The 22197-nt window shown below is 33.3% G+C and overlaps 1 protein-coding gene across 1 annotated transcript; it reads right to left on the bottom strand.

Annotated features, from left to right (window-relative positions):
* Window positions 1-1241: 1241 nt before the first annotated feature.
* On the bottom strand, window positions 1242-18220 carry LOC128217962 (aminoacylase-1-like). The gene is made up of 16 exons (XM_052925441.1): window positions 18019-18220; window positions 16936-17000; window positions 16592-16696; window positions 15466-15537; window positions 13848-13870; window positions 13627-13703; window positions 11705-11794; window positions 10434-10490; window positions 10153-10226; window positions 8339-8388; window positions 7669-7732; window positions 7157-7199; window positions 6602-6708; window positions 5872-5951; window positions 4256-4316; window positions 1242-3182 (listed from the first exon to the last, which is right to left on the bottom strand). Exons 1-16 carry the CDS (start codon window positions 18122-18124, stop codon window positions 3039-3041), a joined length of 1218 nt encoding a protein of 405 aa, XP_052781401.1. The 5' UTR covers window positions 18125-18220; the 3' UTR covers window positions 1242-3038.
* Window positions 18221-22197: the final 3977 nt, after the last annotated feature.

The following is a 22197-nucleotide window of genomic DNA, read 5'->3' as shown; positions in this document are numbered from 1 at the left end:
TTCAACCTATATTGTGCCCTTTCAACCTATATTGTGCCCTTTCAACCTATACTGTGCCCTTTCAACCTATACTGTGCCCTTTCAACCTATATTGTGCCCTTTCAACCTATACTGTGCCCTTTCAACCTATATTGTGCCCTTTCAACCTATATTGTGCCCTTTCAACCTATACTGTGCCCTTTCAACCAATAGTGTGCCCTTTCAACCTTTAGTGTGCCCTTTCAACCTATACTGTGCCCTTTCAACCAATAGTGTGCCATTTCAAGCTATATTGTGCCCTTTCAACCAATAGTGTGCCCTTTCTACCTACACTGAACCCTTTCAACCTATAGTGTGCCCTTTCATCCTACGATTTGCCCTTTCAACCTTAAGTATGCCCTTTCAACGGATTTTGTGCTCCTTCCACCTATAGGGTGCCCTTCCAACCGATTTTGTGCTCATTCAACCTTTTTTGTGCCCTTTCAACCTATATTGTGGCCTTTCAACAAATATTGTGCCCTTTAATCTTGTATTTTGCCCTTTTAACCTCTAGTGTGCCTTTAATATCTGTGAGATCTGTTTGGTGTTTGTACGTTTCATGCTAGTCGTGAATTGTCATTTTGGCCCTTTCTTTGTACATATAAGCAGGTATTATTACATGTTCTGACATTTGAGCTTGTCCGAACTGTTCTCACTTTACTATACAAACGAAATAAAGGAACATCTCGTCGACTTCCCTATGATATTGCCACAATTAGTAGCAAAAGTCATGACAGTCTGAAACAGACCGAGCCTAGGCCCCGATATTACAAACATACTCATGTCAAATCTTAATCACAACTTATTTTAACATATACAATCCAAAGTTATTTAAAATTGTATTTTTACGTTTTTAAAAGCATATTTTCCCATATAATGTTTTGATAAAGACCTTCAGTCAATATGCCGAAGAATCTTTATTCTAGAGCACAAACTGTCTTTGAGTAATTGCTCAAGAACAATGAGTTGTACTCAATTACCTTTCTTGCTGTCAAATCAATTTTTTGGAATCTTGACCAAAGATTTTAATAAACATATTTGAAAGAATGCTCTTTTAAAATGAGTAAATACATGATTTGACATAAACCATGATGTAATTGAGTAAAGTTGTGTCTGAGGTTGATATGACTTAAGTATTTTCGAGATACTGAGACCAGGACAGTAGCATTACGTTATGAATTTCAACTATTTAGCTCATGATACTACCAGTAAATAATTCAATAAAACTTTTAATTTTTATTATTCGAAATAAAGCATTATCTGCTTAAAAATAGGCATACAGTTTTGCAAACACTTTATGGAGATATAATTAACGAACACGTGGCAATGTGTAAAAAGTATAAAATGAGTTTTTTTCTCTTTTTTTGGAATTATTTTTTACGCTGTTAGATATATAATCAAAATATTTCATTTCAGTTGTTATATTGCACATTGTTAGACAAAATAAACGTATATGGAATTAAACCCAAAGCAATGAACACACATATGAGTTTCAAGTCCAACCAAAACATTTTGTGATAATTCGCATCGCATAATTATAAAACTGTTTATTATTTTGTGATAGAGATTTTTTCGTGGCGAAATAACTCATTCCATTACATAAAAAACAAACTATGCCTTTATGTTGACAGGATTAATACTCAATGAATCTGCATCATTCCTTTCAAGCATAGGCCTGTGAATCTGTTGCTTTGAAGCAAATGCGTGTGAATCTGATGCTTCAAGCATAGGCCTGTGAATCTGATGCTTCAAACATAGGGTGTTAATCTGATGCTTCAAGTATAGGCCTGTGAATCTGATGCTTCAAGCATAGGGTGTTAATCTGATGCTTTCAAGTATAGGCCTGTGAATCTGATACTTTTAAGCATAGGGTGTTAATCTGATGCTTTCAAGTATAGGCCTGTGAATCTGATGCTTCAAGCATAGGGTGTTAATCTGATGCTTTCAAGTATAGGCCTGTGAATCTGATGTTTCAAGCATAGGGTGTTAATCTGATGCTTTCAATCATAGGCCTGTGAATCTGATGCTTCAAGCATAGGGTGTTAATCTGATGCTTTCAAGTATAGGCCTGTGAATCTGATACTTTAAGCTTAGACATGTGGATCTGATGCTTTCAATCTGATGTTTTTTAGAGAGTTTGGCCTCTATTATTCGTTGATAGTCTAAAAACAATCATATTAAAAAATACACACAGTTTTACGAGATATCTGATTGACGATAATGTGATAGCAGAATGAGTCACATATACTTGCATACATAGATGTGAGTATCAGTTTATTGAGATGTATAAGCCAGAAAAAAGTTCCTTTTCCTGATGCATGAACACTAGTACTTGTATTAATGAAAATGTGATTCGGTACATAAAACGTACACAGTGTGTGTATACCACGAATTATGTCATATATGCTACGTCAGAAGGCAACATTTTGCTTAAAATAAAGACTTAAATCAAAGATAACTTTTCTTTTACTACACCATTTTAAATAAAACAAAGGGCAGTCTATGCCGCTTAAAGAGCCCAGCCTTCGTTTTATTACAGAAGTTTGATATGGTGATTGGTTTCATCAAACACTTCGACAAACCTGTTTCCAAAATAATGTTTTGACAGTGCTCTGTCAGACGGCCGTATTGAGAAAAGGTTTGTCGAAGTGTTTTAAGAAACTAAACTCTCAATCAAACTCTGTTAAAAGACCCAAGACGGGGCACCATAAGTGGCGTAGACTGCGCTATGTTTCATCTAAAATGGTAAAGAAATAGTGAAGTTATCTTTGTTTAAAGTCTTCATCCGAAGAAAAATATTGCCTTCCGACGTAACATTTATGACGCAATTTATCACGTGGTATACACACACTGGTATATAGCTTGCTGGGATAGTGGAGAGGAACAATCCGTTTATCAAACAACTCAGTTTATCAAACAACTAACTTATAAATAGTGTTATCACACCATTACTCAAGTCCGTGGCCGAATATTGTTCAAACTGATCAAGATTACTGTGTCACATAGTTTCAGCGGACAAGCTAAGCATTTGCCATAGCAGGAATGATCCCGCAGTAAATATCGATGCCTTTCATGAACACATCCTCGTTCAAAAACTCGTTGTGGTCGTGCAAGAGAATCGGTGTGTTATTCATCGGCGAAAATCCGATTGCGGGATAGCCAGCCTGAAAGGTACATTTTTGCTCATATTTATCGTTTTTATGGATCTATAGCATTTTCTTGTCTTCTTTAAAATCATATCATCATAAAAATCTTATTTCACATAATTTACATAAATAATGCTGTATTTAATAGTTCACATACATATGTACCTATTTAAAATAATTTAAACGAAATATTCTTTTATGAACATTTCACACACAAAATGCATTTATAATTTTTCATCGAATACAACGGCACTTCAAAAAGTTTTGTAATAACAAATAATATTCCATTTCACTTAAAAATTTACATCCAAAAATAATCATTCAAAAATAATGTCATGTCTGTTCACACATCTGAATATATCAAGGAACTGGTGTACATGTATAAACAAAGAGTGGTTCAATTTTGAAGTTGTATACCCCCTGTTGTATACACTGGTCAATATTAAGACTTTGTAATGGAATAAGCACTTGTGTCATTAAAATGTATTTAAGAGAATTTGCTATTCCATTAATGTAAACGTAAGAATATGTATGAAGAGTTGTCTGACATTCATGGCGTCCATAAAACATAGATTAAGGAATTTATAGCTGGTCTATCAAGTATAAAATTGTCACCGTAATGAATGGCAAAACAACAGTTGACTGTAAAGCATGTTACTAGTCTGAAGGAGTTTGTAGAAGAAGCCGAGTGTGAATTATATTAACGTTTTTTTGGATGGCATACAACTGTTGACTGTAAAGCAAGTTGATGCTCGGAAGGAGTTGATAGTTGTCAAGTTCCAATAATGTTAACGTTTTTTTGATGTCATAAAACTATTGACTGTAGAACAGTTGCTGCTTTGAAGGGGATGGTAGTGGATGTTGAGTTGGAATTGTATTCATGTTATTTAACATAAACTCTTTGAAGGACCCTCATATTTGAACATGAAACAAATAAACTATATATAAAACAGTTCACAGGCTTATGAATTTCTTTGAAACGTTTTACATCAGACATAATGATAGGAAAAACATTTAACATACAAACGTATTTCTTTTAAAGAAGTACATGTTGCATTATCCAACTTCTATTTTTTAAGATATGCACATACCTCCCGAAGAAAGCGACTGTCTGTAGCCGCTGGAAAGATCTCCTTTTCCAACTTCATTCCCCTGGAAACAAAGGCTACATGTACATATGTTCGAGGGGTGATAAAATATACGTTGAAATTTTTAATTACTTTTGAATGCGTTTCTGAGGGTAATTCCTATAATCCTTTCTAAAATTTAAGAATTTTGTCAACAAAAGTTAATCTGTCTTTGAAATAATCATTATATGATAACAATTATGGGCTGTCACAATTGTATCTCAGAACTCCCACAGCTGAAAAAAAACAACGTTGAATGTTAATTTATTTTAAATGTTTCAAAACAGCATTTTCCTTATATACGAACTACACATCATTTTTGTATGAAACAAGAGGCCCAAAAGGGCCTATGCTCTACTGGCTGGGTTAGTGTGGTCAACATCACTGTTTTCGAAAAGAACCAACCTCTTATGGATATCTGAATACTGTACAAGTTTCATCGAGATACAATCAAAACTGAAGACTGTTATCATGTTCGCAAGCATTTTTTACACAATAGCATTTTTTATACTATCAAGGCCCATAATCTAATCATTTTAAGGCCCATAATCTAGGCATGCATAGGTGGATCTGGCTGGTTTTTAAAAGGAACCAAGCTCTAATGGATATGTAGATACTGTACAAGTTTCATCAAGATACAACCAAAACTGAAGGCAGTATTGTGTTAACAAGGAATTTTTTACAGACGCACTGATTTTTTAAACTATCAAGGCCCATAATCTAGGCATGCATGGGCGGATCTGGCTGGTTTTCGAAAGGAACCAAGCTCTAATGGATATCTAGATACTGTACAAGTTTCATCAAGATACAACCAAATCTGAAGGCAGTATCGTGTTAACAAGGAATTGTTAACAGACACACTGATTTTTCATACTATCAAGGCCCACAATCTAGGCATGCATGGGCGGATCTGGCTGGTTTTCGAAGGAACCAAGCTCTAATGGATATTTTTTGGCCAGTACAGCTAAAAACTTCACATTCCGAAGGTTATGTTTATTCAGAATTAAAATATTTTCATTTTCTATATTTAACTTGCCAACGATTTTTCAAATTCATTAACTTTTACATTTTAGACATGTTCTTTATTCATAAAGAGTTAAACTCTTGAATGTTAATTTTTATAACTTTTATTTTGCCGAATCCTTTGTTAAACAGATACTTTATCCGTTTTTCATTTCATTTTTTCATTGTAAAAAGCAGTTTCAACGAACTGAAACTTAGCTGTTTTATATTGTGTAAACTTGTTCTATTTCCTAAACTTACCAAGAGCAATATATTTTAATATATGTATTGATACATTTCAATTCTTGTATTTTTGTTTTTTGTTTAGCGTTTTGTATGTTTAAATTATGTTAAAATTTGAAATGTGAAATTCATTTGATATTTAAACTGTTGCATCGCTTTTGATGTAAATCGTAAACACACTGAAACTTTTCTTTTCATTTCCCAGGAAAGTTTGCTCACTTGTCCAACTACCATAGCATAGCCAATCAAATACATATCCAATGTATATATCAGGTTAGATCTTCAGTTGGTATAACACTCGCAGTTGCAAAGTGCAAAGCCAGACCCAAACTCACATATCCGAACAAGCTTTATGGAAGGCCTTCCACCACTGGTCCGAGTCTTCAGTGCTCGTTAACGTCTGATCCATGTTTTTCTGCAAAGGTTATTCATATCCAATATATTCAATCTTTTTAAAATAGCATATTTTCCAGCATTAATATTCTAATATGGTAACTTAGCCTAGTAACAAATGTTATTTATGGCAGGGATGTTTTTATTTTCTTCTTCTGTTGCTCTTTAAAACTACAAATTTAAAACTACAGAATTTTGTGAGTGGATCTTCGATGGTTGAATTTGAAAAACTTTTGTTAGACGAAATTCACCAAGAGGTCTTTGAATGTAACTGAAAGGACAAGAAGTTTACAAAAGCACCGCCATCAGTTGCCAACTCAAGTACATATTCCTCGTTCGATCATGGGACATATCTTATCAATTGTTAAGTCAGAGTTCAAACAGTTTGTCAGTGGAACCATGTGCCATTTTTTACCGGAGTGATTTTTGAGTTGCAGGAAAGGTTGACCTTTTTGTATGACAACACAGCTGGCACCAAAAACTATTAAAGCACGACGAGCTAAATATGACACACGTCGAACATAAATAAAGACAAATATATAATTCCAAGAAAACTAAACGAAAACTTGCATCCTCTCTTTGTTGGACACGTGAATTTTATGAATGTGCAAAATAAAAACTGATATTCATTTCGTAGTTTATGGTATTTAAACCTTCATTATTCTGATATACCTGTGCGAAAGTGTACGTGACGTCAGTTCCTGCCTCCTTACACCATGTCTTTATCTTCTTTTCAAACTCTTTCAGATTTTGTGTCGGCGTGATTCTTATGTCGAACCCTATAATTATGATACTTTTGGTTAATACAATGAAGCAAGTACTAGTTCTGCCGAAACAGTCACAAGAAAGTTGAAATTGATGCAGGATTTATATCTTAATAGCAAAACTCAAATATTCCTGGCACTTTACCTAACAGAGGCAGGATTGAACTTTTGCCACAGATCTTGACTGGTATTCAATATTGGTCTTAATTGGATCTAAGAACGATATAGCTAATGGGATTACTTGTTATTAATAACTGACCAATAGAGTGAATGAAGTCAATGATGTATGGTCATTAGATTAACTTAAGTCGAATATTGAATACCACCCCTTACGTTTAAAAATGTAAAGGGCAAAGCTTCGTCTTAGAAATTTCATATGAAATCATGCTATCTCCTTATTTTGAAATTATACAAACATCCCGAAGAGTAAGGATGTAATGTTTTCCATCCACAACATTCTTACCAACAGAAAGTTCATTAGGCACAACATTGAACTGCACTCCACCCTGGAAAATAAAAGAAGTATACAGAATAATGTTCGCCAAACATATAAACGAACACTTTATTGAGTATGAAATTACATATTTTTAGGTTGTTCTTGAGTGTATTGTCTCTGGCAACATGTGTAATAAGTTTCATTTGAACTGATTGAAAAGTGTTTATTTCCAAGGTTAATAAGTTTCCACTATAACGTCACCGAAGACACAAACGATGCGAAGGCTATGCAAATACCCCGACGCTTTTCTTCGAAAATCAGTCATTATTCTTATTCTTTTGAAGATAATTATGAGTACATTATTTCAATAAGTTAGATACTTTTCCAAAAATATAAAAAAGAGAGCATCTATGACTGCACAGTGTTCAGGTATTTGTGCTAGCCCAAACAGTGTAAAACTTCTTGTACTACATGCTGTTTACTTGTGAAGGTGTTTTTCTAATGCTACAGAACAACACAAGTGTATCAAAATCATTCACCTCCAACAGGGTAAGGTTGACTGTAGTAACATCACCGAGTGTAAGGCACCCAGTACTCTTCAGTCTGAAGATAATAGAAGAAGGATAGACACACATGTTAATGAACTTATGGAGAAGGCATGAAGTAGGATACACCAGTTTTATATCAACCAAAAGAACGTTATCATTAGCAATAATGTTGCTGAAAACGACAACAACATGTACCATATTGGCGACGACTGTGTCCATTTTTTTCGTTCAATGATCAATTCTCATATCAGATATATAACCAGTCCACCTCTTTCCATGCAATAATTAGCGTGCAGATAAATAAAGGTAATACTTAAATATACAAACGACACTTATTCAATATAAAACTTGACAATAAATAAGGGTACACAACAGTTACTTAACTAAACAGATATTGAAACAATACATAGTTCACTGTTTGCATACATTATTTATAATTCCAATAACTCCAGTAATAGGTGCAGTAACTTTCTTACATTTATATCTGTCTGTCCAAGCACTGATGAACGCTGCAATGTTGCAATAGGTGACAAAACATTGGAAATTATGGAGTTTTAATTGTTTAAAGGTATGTGAATATATTGTCAACTGCTTGATATTACAAAATTATAACAGATAATATTATTATGACCAAATTTAATTTCTGTTGATCATGCCTTACTTTTTCTCTTCCATTCCTCGATAATCTAGGAAGCTGTTTATGACCTTTCTCTGTAATATAAGTAAGAGTAAACACTATTGCATTTAACAAGTTAACAGTCTTAAAAACTATTGTATTTAACAAGTTAACAGTCTTAAAACACTATTGTATTTAACAAGTTAACAGAGTAAACACTATTGCATTTAACAAGTTTACAGACTAATAACTATTGCACTTTACTATTTTACAGATTAAACACTATTGCACTCTACTATTTTACAGATTAAACACTATTGCACTCTACTATTTTACAAACTAAACACTATTGCACTCTACTATTTTACAGACTAAACACTATTGCACTCTACTATTTTACAGATTAAACACTATTGCACTCTACTATTTTACAGACTAAACACTATTGCACTCTACTAATTTACAGATTAAACACTATTGCACTCTACTATTTTACAGATTAAACACTATTGCACTCTACTATTTCACAGACTATACATTATTGCACTCTACTATTTTACAGATTAAACACTATTGCACTCTACCTATTTCACAGACTATACACACTTGCACTCTACTATTTTACAGACTAAACACTATTGCACTATACTATTTCACAGACTAATCACTATTGCATTCTTCTATTCTGCAGACTAAACACTATTGCACTCTACTATTTCACAGACTATACACTATTGCACTATACTATTTCACAGACTATAAACACTATTGCACTCTACAATTTCACAGACTATACACTATTGCACTATACTATTTCACAGACTAAACACTATTGCACTCTACTATTCTGCAGACTAAACACTATTGCACTCTACTATTCAGCAGACTTAACACTATTGCACTATACTATTTCACAGACTAAACACTATTGCACTTTACTATTTTGCAGACTAAACACTATTGCACTCTACTATTCTACAGACTAAACACTATTGCACTCTACTATTTTGCAGACTAAACACTTGATTTCTATAATTTAATAGAGTAAACACTACTGCATTCCTTTTAACGAGTAAATAGACTGAATACTGTTGCATTTAACAATTTAACAGTCTGAGAGTAAACACTATTGCCTTTCTAAAACTACCTCATTAACAAATTAAAAAGAAAAACAATATTTTTCAACAATTGTGAAGAGTAAAGCAGTTGCATTTAGCAAGTTAACAGATTAAAAACTATTGGATTTAAAGCTGCACTCTCACAGATTGAAAGTTTTGACAACTTTTTAATTTTTTGTCTTGGAACGAGCCAATTTTTGCGCAAAGTCAATGGAAACCAGTTATATAAGACTGCTGAAAAAAATTAGATCGCAAATTTTATATTTAATTTCAACAATTGCTGTTTTATGCAGTTTTCCTAAACCATCCGTAACGGTTTAAGCCATAAAACATTAATTTCCGAATGAAAATATGAAAATCTGCGATCTGATCTTTTGTTAGCAATCTAATATAACTGATCTGCAGATATCTACGCAAAACTTTGATCTTTCCTACACAAAAAATAAAAAAAAAATGTAAAAATGTTAAATCTGTGATGTGAGAGTGCAGCTTTAACACTTATCTGTTCAACAATTTTAGTGTCAAGAAATAACTATGTTTCCAAATTTAGCTAAATGTATATATTTTGTTTTTCTCTCTGATTCCACATCATCATTTCACTAGTTTTACAATATGTTTTTAAAGGAAACATGAATTGAATTGAATCATGTTGTGGTCTGTATGTTTAGAACTTAATTTCCTAAACCTAAATTAGTTTACTTTTTTTAATTCAAAAGAGAAGTGGAATACAATCATTTATACCAGTTTCTCAGCAGCTGTATTTTCAATGAATCTTGACCCATGGCCAGGGTTGCCACGACAGCGAACCATAACCCCTGAAATGAAATTTTCACTTAAATCAAATCTTGAGCCATAATTTTACATTAATGTTTAAGACAGTTTCACACACATAAAACGTTCAAAAAATAGAAACAGTGTACTGGAAATGGGTTAAATAACCAATTTGAATAACGAAATATATATTAAGAAACAATGCTCAAAAAAGACATGGTACATTTACTTGTACTTCTATCTTAACTTACACCAAGGAGATCTCTCGCCATAGAAGACAGTAAACGCATCAGTTGGGTTTGCAAGTCCTACAAAGGTCCAGAATAAAGCACATTATTCTACATAATAAATGGTTCAGCATGTAATTATAACTCATTTTTATTATGCATTGCAAGTTTGAAATCATTTTATAAAGGTAAGTTATTACTAAGAATGCAAGACAATGCATTTTGCCTTTCTGAAGGATTATTCTGCCAGAATCTTCGACATTTATGTCACGTGCATATATATATCAGGGATTCTATCATTTTGAAGAGGTAAGTTATTACTAAGTGTGCAAGACAATGCATATTTGCCTTTCTGAAGGATTGTTCTGCCAGAATCTTCGACATTTATGTCATGTACGTATATATATTAGGGATTCTAACAGTTTATAATTGTCAGTGCGGTAAAAACGCCGGGATATATTTAAGCGTGAGAGTTTCATGTCTAAAGCAGGCTAAAGGGGCTTAGACAACGTTTGGAATGGTTTTAAAGGATAATATCAAATCAAAGCATTTCCTACAGCTTCTGGTGAAAATATTCTCACAAATAGAGAATCTTTTCCTCTGTAAAATAGTCTTAAAGGGACTGTGTCACAGATTGGCACCAAAAAAAGTTTTTTTCTGTAACAAACCTCAGGACAATTATCTAATAGAATGTGTTACGCTTTGATATCATAATTGTTAAAAAAGGTACCAAAATGTAAAAAAAAATTGTGTCGGAGACCGGGTTCGAACCCGCGTCGCCAAAATTGTAGTCCAGCGTCTTACTCACTGCGCTACAAAGGCTTATTCTAATTGGGTGACACAATTAAGCTATACACCTACCTCGGTAATAACACGTGATAACACCGAATAGCCAATCACGCATAAGTAATGAAATCTACCTGGTAGACAAACCCAGTAATCTTTTTTAATGGAAAAATATGAAATAACTGCTAAACTTAAATAAATTGTAAACTATGTGTTACTTCATGCCCGTTAGTAAGTTTCAATGCATTGTACACATCGATGCCAAGTTTATGTCAGTTTTCGACAATTTTCTTTTTTTTTTTTCGCTATTTTATCATACGTGAGACAGCCCCTTTAAGTTATAAGCCTTTAATCCTGATATCAGGATAAGTTCTGAAATATATAATTTTAGAAAGTATATCAACGATGTGTCAAACTGATCTAGGATGGCCGTGATTGTTTTCAATAAAAAGTTACATATTCTCTGATATTTACATTCAATGATTATTTGCAGGCATTAGTTAACATACCTTCATCGAGGGCGAAGCCAATATTGAGTTTCTTGAACTCTTCATGCTTGATAAACAACTTCATTCCGAGTATTCCACCAATCTCCTCATCTGAAAACAAACACAACACTATAACATCAAGCATTTCATTCAAGAGAAACACTGATATCTTGTTCGTAATATCTGTAATGGAAATGAATTTTCTTAAAAAATGCATGTGTATATGAGTAAGCTAATCCATTAGACTTACTTTATTCAAAACATTTTTGCAGACGTAAAACAGTAACAAAAGCACAAAAAGTGGTTGCCAATGTTCAACTGTTGTCGTCTTTCATTAAATTGATCAAAGGGCAAGATTTGACTAGTAAAGCCAAAGATATAGACATCGATACATTTAAACTTAAAGTCAAAGGTAAAGGTCGGACACCACTAAATAAATTTCCTATATATTCTATAGTAAATGTACCAATTTGCACTCAAGATAGCACTAAATTCAAGGCCTTGACGACTCTCAACACTATATTTGGAAGAAAGCTTCACATGTGTACTTAACAACTTAAGAAATATTAGTTACGTTTCATAAAAGAAAAAAGTGCTTGAACGTAACCACTGAACGTAACCACGGTAATGTGTGAGGAAAATCAATGCCATAAAAATGTTAACAAAAAGTAGATCAAGTAGATCCAGCATGCTCAGCCCGTTTTTGAAATCACAAGCCATTCAGCTTCAAAACGTATACAGATGGAAGTAAGCTGATGGTATAGAGCTGGTATAACCATGCTTTCATAAACAGTCATGTGTGAATTAAAGCACAATCCAATGAGTAGGCACTTCTGAGTTGGTGTAATTTGCCTGTTTAACCTGTAAGCTTCTTTCAACAATGGCCAAGTTTTAAAGTTTTTGCACAAAACCAAGGTTTTTGCAGTTGCTTATTATCCCGCGCTTAAAGCATACACATGCATATTCTTGATATGGTTCTATTTTTGGCTAAAGACATGACTGTCAGCTTAAACTGCGGCCTAAGCGACTGTCACAACCCAAGAGCAACTATTTTAAGAGAACAATGTGAGCCATTTATGAAAAGGAATGTCACTTTCAGGTCATACAAGGTTTAGAACTTTGCCAACAAATCATTTAACGAACATATTTCCCATGAACCGTTCCATCTTGCTTGCCCATACCTTTGAGGACATAGACGATATATATTGGGGCTCACGAACATCTATTGAAACAAGTCATTGATGAGCATGCCCCAGTAAAACAAAAATGCCCAAAAAGGAATGCACCTCCTTACATGAATTCTAGGTAACGTAAATTTATTTACAAGGCTCGTCAAGCAAGAAACACCTATAGCAGACATCAGAACATTAAAACTGTTACAGTTAAAGCTGGTTAAACTACACAAAGTTTAGAAATCTTTAACCAAGATCAAAAAATAATCTATAGCTGTTTATTTCCAAGAACAATGTAGTGGAGGACCCAAATCTAAGGACTTCTGGCCGACAATTAAACTTTTTCTCTTACAGAAACCTACAAATAAATTGGATATCCCAATAACACTCAGAGACAACATAGGAAATTTGGTTTCTGGTCAAAAGCTGGTGGTGAATAAAATAATAAAATGAACTCATTTTAGATCAATATAGCCGAAAATACTGGAATATCTGGATCTCAGCGTAAAAATAAACACCCTCGTCTTGACAAAATACAGGAAAATTGCCAAATGTCACCAGACTTTCATTTTACCCCGGTCACCGATAGATATTGGAAAATATATTGACATGTTAAATCGAAAAAAAAAGGGTATAGATCTGATTCCTCCCCAAAACATCACTGCTGGCAAAGATACTTTAAAAGTTCCCCTCCGAAACATGGCCTACTATTCACCTACCTATTTGCATGGTGTTGATGCTGATGATGATGTAATCTGAATAAGTTTATACCTGGGACAAACGTGAGATGTATGGTCCTTTTGAAAGACAATCCCTTGGCTTTCAGTTTCCGGATTGCTTCCAAATACCTTAAACATAAAACAGAACCGAATTATCACAAGTCGCTCAAAGCAAAAATAAATTAATTAACAAATGCCTTTGGATGAGCCATGTACAACAATCCACTCAATAAAAAATATGAGCAAAGACAGAAAGATGAAAAACAAACTTACTGAATGCCTACACATTTCATGTCCTGAAACAAATAGGACAACCTTTGTCAAAACACATGTTCAAAACGCTAAAATCGAAGGTTTATATATTAAAATAATAAATGGCTGTGCACTAAATGCATTTAGCTTACTCTGTTATGAAAGGTACAGTGTAGCACTATAGACCAATACTCATTTTATGAAACTGCGATTGTTCCTAATGAGAACTATGATTGAAGTTGGCTAGAAAGTTTTGATAACAACTGTAATTAATTTTGAAATAAGACTAATGAAATAAAGAAAGAGCATTGATTTTCCAATCATTCTAATTTCTGTGTCCACCCTTTACTTGTTTTCCAGTAATGCCTATGTATCTGTACCCTTTGTTTCGATTTCCCAATAACACTAATACCTGCGTTTCCTTTAGCAAGCTACTGTAATTTATTTCGTAAATTAGAGTTATGTATCAAAACATAGTTTGGGTTTTCCATTAATTCTAAGATCTGTATTCTCTTTGTTTTGTTTTTTTCAAATGCTTGCGTTGCCTTGTTTTGATTTCCAACAATTTCCTTATATCTGTGTCCCCATTGCATTGATTTTAAAATCAATTTAATTATGGCGTTCCCCTTGTGCTGGTTTTTCAATGCTTCTTGTATTTTTGCCCCCCCCCCCCCTCCCCGTATCGATTTCCAATAATTCTTATACTTGTGGTCCCCTTGCATAGATTTTCCAATAATCCTAATACCTGTGCCGCAGACTGTGTTCCCTTTTGCAGACTACCTTAATTAATTTTGAAATTAGAATAATATGTTCAAGAAATAGCATTGTTTTTTCCAGTTAGTCTTATACCTGTATTCCCCTTGAAATTGTTTTCAAACTATTCTAATACCTGTTTCCCCCTTGTATTAATTTTCCAATATTTCTTATTCCTGTTTTCCCTTGTATTAATTTTCCAATAATTCTAATACCTGTTTTCCCTTGAATTAATTTTCCAATAATTCTAATACCTGTTTTCCCTTGTATTAATTTTCCAATAATTCTAATACCTGTTTTCCCTTGTATTAATTTTCCAATAATTCTAATACCTGTTTTCCCTTGTATTAATTTTCCAATTATTCTAATACCTGTTTTCCCTTGTATTAATTTTCCAATAATTCTAATACCTGTTTTCCCTTGTATTAATTTTCAAATATCTCTTATACCTGTTTTCCCTTGTATTAATTTTCCAATAATTCTAATACCTGTTTTCCCTTGTATTAATTTGCCAATATAATTCTAATACCTGTTTTCCCTTTTATTAATTTGCCAATATAATTCTAATACCTGTTTTCCCTTGTATTAATTTTCCAATAATTCTCATACCTGTTTTCCCTTGTATTAATTTTCCAATAATTCTAATACCTGTTTTCCCTTGTATTAATTTGCCAATATAATTCTAATACCTGTTTTCCCTTTTATTAATTTGCCAATATAATTCTAATACCTGTTTTCCCTTGTATTAATTTTCCAATAATTCTAATACCTGTTTTCCCTTGTATTAATTTCCCAAAAATTCTAATACCTGTTTTCCCTTGTATTAATTTCCCAATAATTCTAATACCTGTTTTCCTTTGTATTAATTTTCCAATAATTCTAATACCTGTGTTCCCCTTGCATAGATGTCACCATTTGCCATCTTATCTGCACTAAAGGGCTCAACCTTCCACTCTTTCTGTAAAGATACATGTTATTTTTTTGACAAATGAGATTCTTTTATGAATCATACATGGGTGAAAGTTTGAATTTTTCAAAATACTGAAAATAGGGTGTTTGCATAGGGAAATGCCATTTTTACAATACAACAAAATACTGAATTCAGTATTAATACTGAAAACTTTCACCCATGATCATAAGATGTTGCAAGAGGAACAGGTTTTAAGATATTGCCAAGGTTCTTGCATGCCACACCCATCACCGTTGATGATGACACCAATGCTTTCACAATAATTGTTTTCCTTAAAGCTGCACTCTCACACATTGAACGTTTAAGACAACTTTTTTATTTTATGTCTTGGAGCGAGCCAATTTATGCGAAAATCCATGGAAACCAGTCATACAAGACTGCTGACAAAAAATTAGATCCCAGATTTTTTATTTAAGTTCAAAAAATGATGTTTTATGCATTTTTCTTAAACTGTTACCGGGTATATAGTAACGCTTTTAGCCATAAAACATTAATTTTCGAACAGAAACATGAAAATCTGGGATCTGATTTTTTGGCAGCAGTCTTATATCACTGGTTTGCTAATATTTACACAAAAATTTGCTCATTCCAAGACAAAAAATAAAAAAGTTGTAAAAACAGTAAATCTGTGAGAGTGCAGCTTTAATAACAAAGGTCAAAAATGTTAAAAACCTTGAATAAATTTTGATGGAAAACGTCAAGAAGTTAATGAGATATTGACTTTCGTGTGCTTACATGCAAAATGTTAACCAGGATGAGACGCCGACGCCTATGTCAATTTGAGTAGTGAAGCTCTCATATTTTTTAAACAGTTGAGCTTATAATGATTTAACATTCACTTGCCATGTTTTATACTTTTAATAAAGACAATATCAATCATTGTAGCTTTAATCTACTTTTGCAACAATATTTTCACTATCATTGGGACTTTCAAGTTATATTTAAGGCAGCCAAGAAATAGTCTTAACACTTTGAAACAAACTATATATAATTTTAAAACAGAACTGATGACTATGCCACTTTAATAACAACATCCACTTACTGGGTAGACTGGCACCACGTCTGTGTGAGAGTTCAATAAGATGGTTGGCAATCCAGGCTCCTTTCCCACCAATGTCATTATCAGAATCTTTCTTCCTTCATGGACCTGCATAATTACATAAATGTTTCTTGTAATAAATGTAAAGGCAAAGGTGTCCTGTATTCAGCACTCTCTGTTAGAGAGGTCAACAAGATTGTTGGTTAAACAAAACTGTTCCTTCCCATGTACCTTCATGAAAATGAATATTGTTATAATACCATTTTATTTACATTAACAAATTTTTTACATGTTCATTCTGGCACGAATGTTTCTAATTATTCATCCAAGGTTCGCGTTATACTTACCTCTACTACTTTACTTGGTAGCCCAATGTCTTTCGCCATCTTTTCAAGAAACGCAATCGCTCCATCTGTAAAACACAACAGATCCTGAATTATAATGTGTTTTGTATGATTTTACCTACATGTAGTTTTGCTAAACAAGAATATTTCTGCAAAATCTATAGTCACTTGTTTCCCAAAAATTTAAAATAAAAAACAACAAAATAGAAATCTTGTTTGTGCAGATGTTAAAATAGTTGTCTTTGAATTCTGTTGTGCTGATTGTTCAGAACTTTGTTCAAGGAAACAATCTTCTTAGCGTTATTGCTGTTCACTTTCAAATCTTTAATGCTCTGCAATAGATGTACTAAGTCTTGAAATATTTAGTATTTGAAACAAGCTTTGAGACAGCTATTTCAGCTGTGCTTGTTTTGTATAAATATCTGTCTCATGAGCATACAAGTATCATAAACAATTTGAAGTTTAAAAGTTAACAAGGATGTCACGTTGCTAACTTGAAGCTTTTACACGAAACCCTGTTAAATTTTCCCAACTGGAAATTTTACAAAAGTAAAAAGACCTCCTCCCAATTTTTGCTGGTTTTAAACGCACCATATGTAGAATATTAGTGATGACTTTATGATTCGGCTTATACAAACTGGACAGAAAAAAAGTCACCATTCCCAAAAATTTTGAACAACCTAGTTTAACAACTTACAGTAAGTAAACAAATATACCTAAAATGAAACATAAACAACTCATGTATTGAATGAAAAAGTAAGCTTAGCCAATTTTAAGGGGGGAGGGGGGGGGGGGTGCAATACATTGTTTCAATATGTATGCCATGGTAACACAAATTTATACATGTAGGACACTGACCATTCTGTAATATATATATATATATATATACTAAAGTAAGGATGATAAATAAGTTTACAATCTTGAAAGGAATGATTCATTAAAATTAGGGACTGACTTTGGTACACAGTCGTTATTGTTGTTTTATTTTCATCATGTTTATTGTTTCGTTCACATCTCAACTCTCAATAATCATTGTATTTCCTTGGGCAGTTGAGGATGTTTTGACGTCCGAATTGATGACCTTACCATAATCAGGCTCAGGGTGGACAGTTTTGATCCTCAAATATTCTCTAAAGAGAGTGACAGCTTTATCCTCCACTTTCGCATGTTTTCTTTGTCCTTTTGTTGGCATTCTGTGGTGAGATATTCTCAGGATTCAGTGTATTTACAGCAGGAAATTTATCTTGTTTCCTTACTTTCGCTTTGAAATTCGGACAGATGTTTAGACATTGACTATGTCGTGAAACTTGCAAATGGCTACATGACACCATTTTTTTAATATGATACGCAGTGAACTCCCCTAACACGATTTTCTCAATTAACACCAAATATAATATGCTTTCCGCTGATTGATAGAGATTTCGTAATTAAATAAAACGATATGCCACTTACTTAAACATTAGAAATTCAATTTGATATTTTCACTGTCTTATGCATGTTAGCCCCTTTTACGTACTGTATAACTGCAGTGCACACAAAACAAGATGTGGACAATATGGCACTTTTTTGAAAACCCTACAATAAAACTAGCATTTGATATCCTTTTTAGGCTTGTATGTATATTAAGATTTTTTTTCAGTTCAACACAAAAGTACACTTCACAAAGTACACAGATTATACTTCACTTATGTCTACGCCACTTGTGAAATATAGCTTTTGATTTTCACACGGTGAAAAATACACCTTACACTGTAACAAACTATTGCCCTTTATTCTAATTGACTCTTTTCTAACTTTATAGCATAAATAAAAAATCCTAAAGTGTTTTAACTCGGGATCACATAATCATTTTTTCACTAGTGTTACTGGTAGTCACCAGGTACCACTGAGTACCAGTGAAAACATTGCTTTTTGTAATCAATTAATTGGTAAGATAAATTTTGATTTTAAACGGAAATTAAATAAAATATATTCTACGTCCTTTTGGTTTTAACTTTATCTATTTTAACAGTTATAACATAAGTTACAATTTTACGCTAAACAAATTTTAAGAACAGTTATAATTAAGTTATAAGAGCGTACTGTGGCAATTTTAAAGGAAAACCAGGGGCGGATCCAGGAATCAACGTTAGAGGGGGCGTAGCTTAGGGGCGCAACCTTTTGACATGCACCCCTCCCTCTGAACCGAAAGTGTATGGCATAAACTGTTTGCATATGGATTGGGGGTTAAGCAATCAAGAAAAATTAACAATTTGTAGTTGGAAATGATGCATTATGGGCGTATTTTATTATTTTTTATCTCCTAAATTGACATAAAAAGTAAACTTTGACGATTTTAGAGGGGGCGCGCGCCGGATGCGCCCCCCTCTAAATCCGCTAGTGAAAACAAATGATATATGCACAAAAATAGAAAGCGGCTTAAAGGGTCTCCTTGTATAGTTCAATATCATTACAAAAAGGCATATATATGAAGAAAATATACGTTGATTTGTGAGAAATAATCTCGGCCGCTGATTTTCTATCATTATCTATGGTTGTAATTTTACTTATTTCACAACCAATATTGTTCCTTATTAGAAGTGCTGTTCCTCCTTTACAACATTTAAAAACATTTAGATGGCCCAGCAAATCATCAATGGTGTAGTATGAGGTATAATTCGGTCAAACGCTGTATAAGTGAGGTAACAACTTATGCACAGGCAGGGCGTCACCAATCGTATTGTTATCAAGTAGTTTCGAGAGAGAGCATGCCGATGCCATAATACCCCGAACACTCCATACTATAATATTAAGTGACATAAATGAGATAAAGTGTGTCCTAGGTTTTGACATTGTAAAATGTTGCTTATAAGACTTGTTCTTTGTCAATAATTATGACTTATAGTCTCTCAATGGATCCCGCTCATCATTGTCGTGGCAAGCCTCTCTTCAAAGTACCATGGGCTGTTCCAGTCATTGACACATAACAGTTCTTTTATTTCATTTATTAAGTAACAAATATAACTGTTGTGCCTTGGTGTCGGGGATGACATTCCGAACTGACGCCCTCGGTTCAGATGTTATCCTTTCCACCTTGGGACAGCATTTTTGAATGTTACCAAAGTGACCATGAAATAACTGTTTATTGTTTATCATGAAAGTATTACATAGTTGATAAGTAGAACAATAACCACAATTTGGGTGTTTTTCCAATTCGACATGAACTTTACCTAGAAGTTTGGATTGTATTTAAGTTACTGACTTTAATAAAAAAGAGCGTACATTGTATGTGCATTGCAATATCAGATGCAATGTGACATAACACGGTGTTTTCCCCATCCCTTGTATTTAATCTTTTAATCAGCCATTTATATAGTACTTTTCAATCCTCCGTCACTCCTCTTTTATTTCGGTTGCTTGATGTATCTATGCGCTAAGGTTCAATGCTGTTTATATTACAAGGTTTTTAAAAGTAAACTTACTTTACGTGACATTATTTTTGAGAATTATATCAATATCAGTGTCAACTAATGACTATATATAATCAATCCATATATGCAGGAAAGAGTTAAGATATTGAAAGTTTGAAACTGTATATAATAACTCAAAAGTAATTAAACTGATCAATGAAAGACACATAATGGAATTGCTTAAATTATTACTAAAATTGCTTAGTTTCACATAAATCAGTCTAAATGCGATTAACATGACGCTATTCGCTACATAACCAATTTTGAATTGAAATAAAATGTAAATGAAAAATAGCATAACACATAATAGCATATATGCTTTCATAATCAAATCAAATCGATTTTTCGAAGCAGCCTCCGAACAGTGACAAGGCGGGGCGATTCTCCCATTAGTACCATGTAAATCAAATACCCAAGCATAAGCTTGGACATCTCTAAACACGAAGACAGCAGTCATTTGATCGTGAATTTAACTTGATATATACACCCTGAAACAATACATAATAAGCAACCATGCCTAAGTTACAAATCTATACAGGAGCATACTGCTTGAAGGGAATTATCTCATTTACAAAGCCCAAATAGGGTAAGTTATTTAAACATTGATCATGAAATGAGTGTATGTGCTGGGATACTTTTACACTTATAATATGCCACCAGACAGAATATCAATAACATAATATGGTATTTAAAAGATCAAACAACATACTTTTGTTCATGGCTTTTTAAAAACAAATCGCCAAAAAAGAATAATATGTTTAAGCTAGAATATACAACTAGAACTCCACGAGTCGGATGTGTCGCCTGACGAATGATTTACTGTCGACATTATAGTTGTTATATTGGCATTTTATTCATTTATAGACAATGATGTTGCCATTTAACTTTCAAGTGTAGGTGGCATTTGAACCCTTAATCAGATATACCTACGGAACAAGTTTCAGGTTGAAACCTCCTATAGTTTACGAGATATGCCACGGACAAAACCTAAGCAAGAAAATTAACAAAGGGCAATAACTTTAAAAATATGGCAGCAAGAGTAACGGTTCTTGTGCACTGCACTTGCCCTCAATGAGATCTATCTAGCTATGAAGTTTCAAGTTGATACCTCTTATATTCTTCAAGATATGCCCCGGACAAAACTTTAAGCATGAAAATTAACAAAGGACAATAATTTTAAAACTAAGAAAGCAAGAGTTACTGTTATTGTGCACTGCACTTGCCCTCCATGAGATCTATCTACATATGAAGTTTCAAGTTGATACCTCTTATATTCTACAAGATATGCCCCGGACAAAACTTTAAGCATGAAAAATAACAAAGGGCAATAACTCTAAAAATATGGAAGCAAGAGTAACAGTTCTTGTGCACTGCACTTGCCCTCAATGAGATCTATCTAGCTATGAAGTTTCAAGTTGATACCTCTTATATTCTTCAAGATATGCCCCGGACAAAACTTTAAGCATGAAAATTAACAAAGGGCAATAACTTTAAAACTAAGAAAGCAAGAGTTACTGTTATTGTGCACTGCACTTGTCCTCAATGAGATCTATCTAGCTATGAAGTTTTAAGTTGATACCTCTTATATTCTTCAAGATATTCCCCGGACAAAACTTTAAGCATGAAAATTAACAAAGGGCAATAACTTTAAAACTAAGAAAGCAAGAGTTACTGTTATTGTGCACTGCACTTGCCCTCAATGAGATCTATCTAGCTATGAAGTTTTAAGTTGATACCTCTTATATTCTTCAAGATATGCCCCGGACAAAACTTTAAGCATGAAAATTAACAAAGGACAATAATTTTAAAACTAAGA

The sequence above is a fragment of the Mya arenaria genome, chromosome 14 (genome assembly GCF_026914265.1).
Source record: "Mya arenaria isolate MELC-2E11 chromosome 14, ASM2691426v1".
Taxonomy (NCBI): domain Eukaryota; kingdom Metazoa; phylum Mollusca; class Bivalvia; order Myida; family Myidae; genus Mya; species Mya arenaria.
Note: the sequence above shows the minus strand (reverse complement) of the source record. Positions and strands in the feature narration are given on the sequence as shown.

Bases quoted from the DNA above. Each gene is read 5' to 3' on its own strand.
- LOC128217962 (XM_052925441.1), bottom strand. From the start codon at position 18,124: ATGCCAACAAAAGGACAAAGAAAACATGCGAAAGTGGAGGATAAAGCT. The intron at 13,704-13,847 runs GTAAGTTTGTTT...TTTATGTTTAAG, and splicing joins ATGAAATGTGTAGGCATTCA to GTATTTGGAAGCAATCCGGA. The intron at 10,227-10,433 runs GTAAGTTAAGAT...ATTTCATTTCAG, and splicing joins TGGCGAGAGATCTCCTTGGT to GGGTTATGGTTCGCTGTCGT.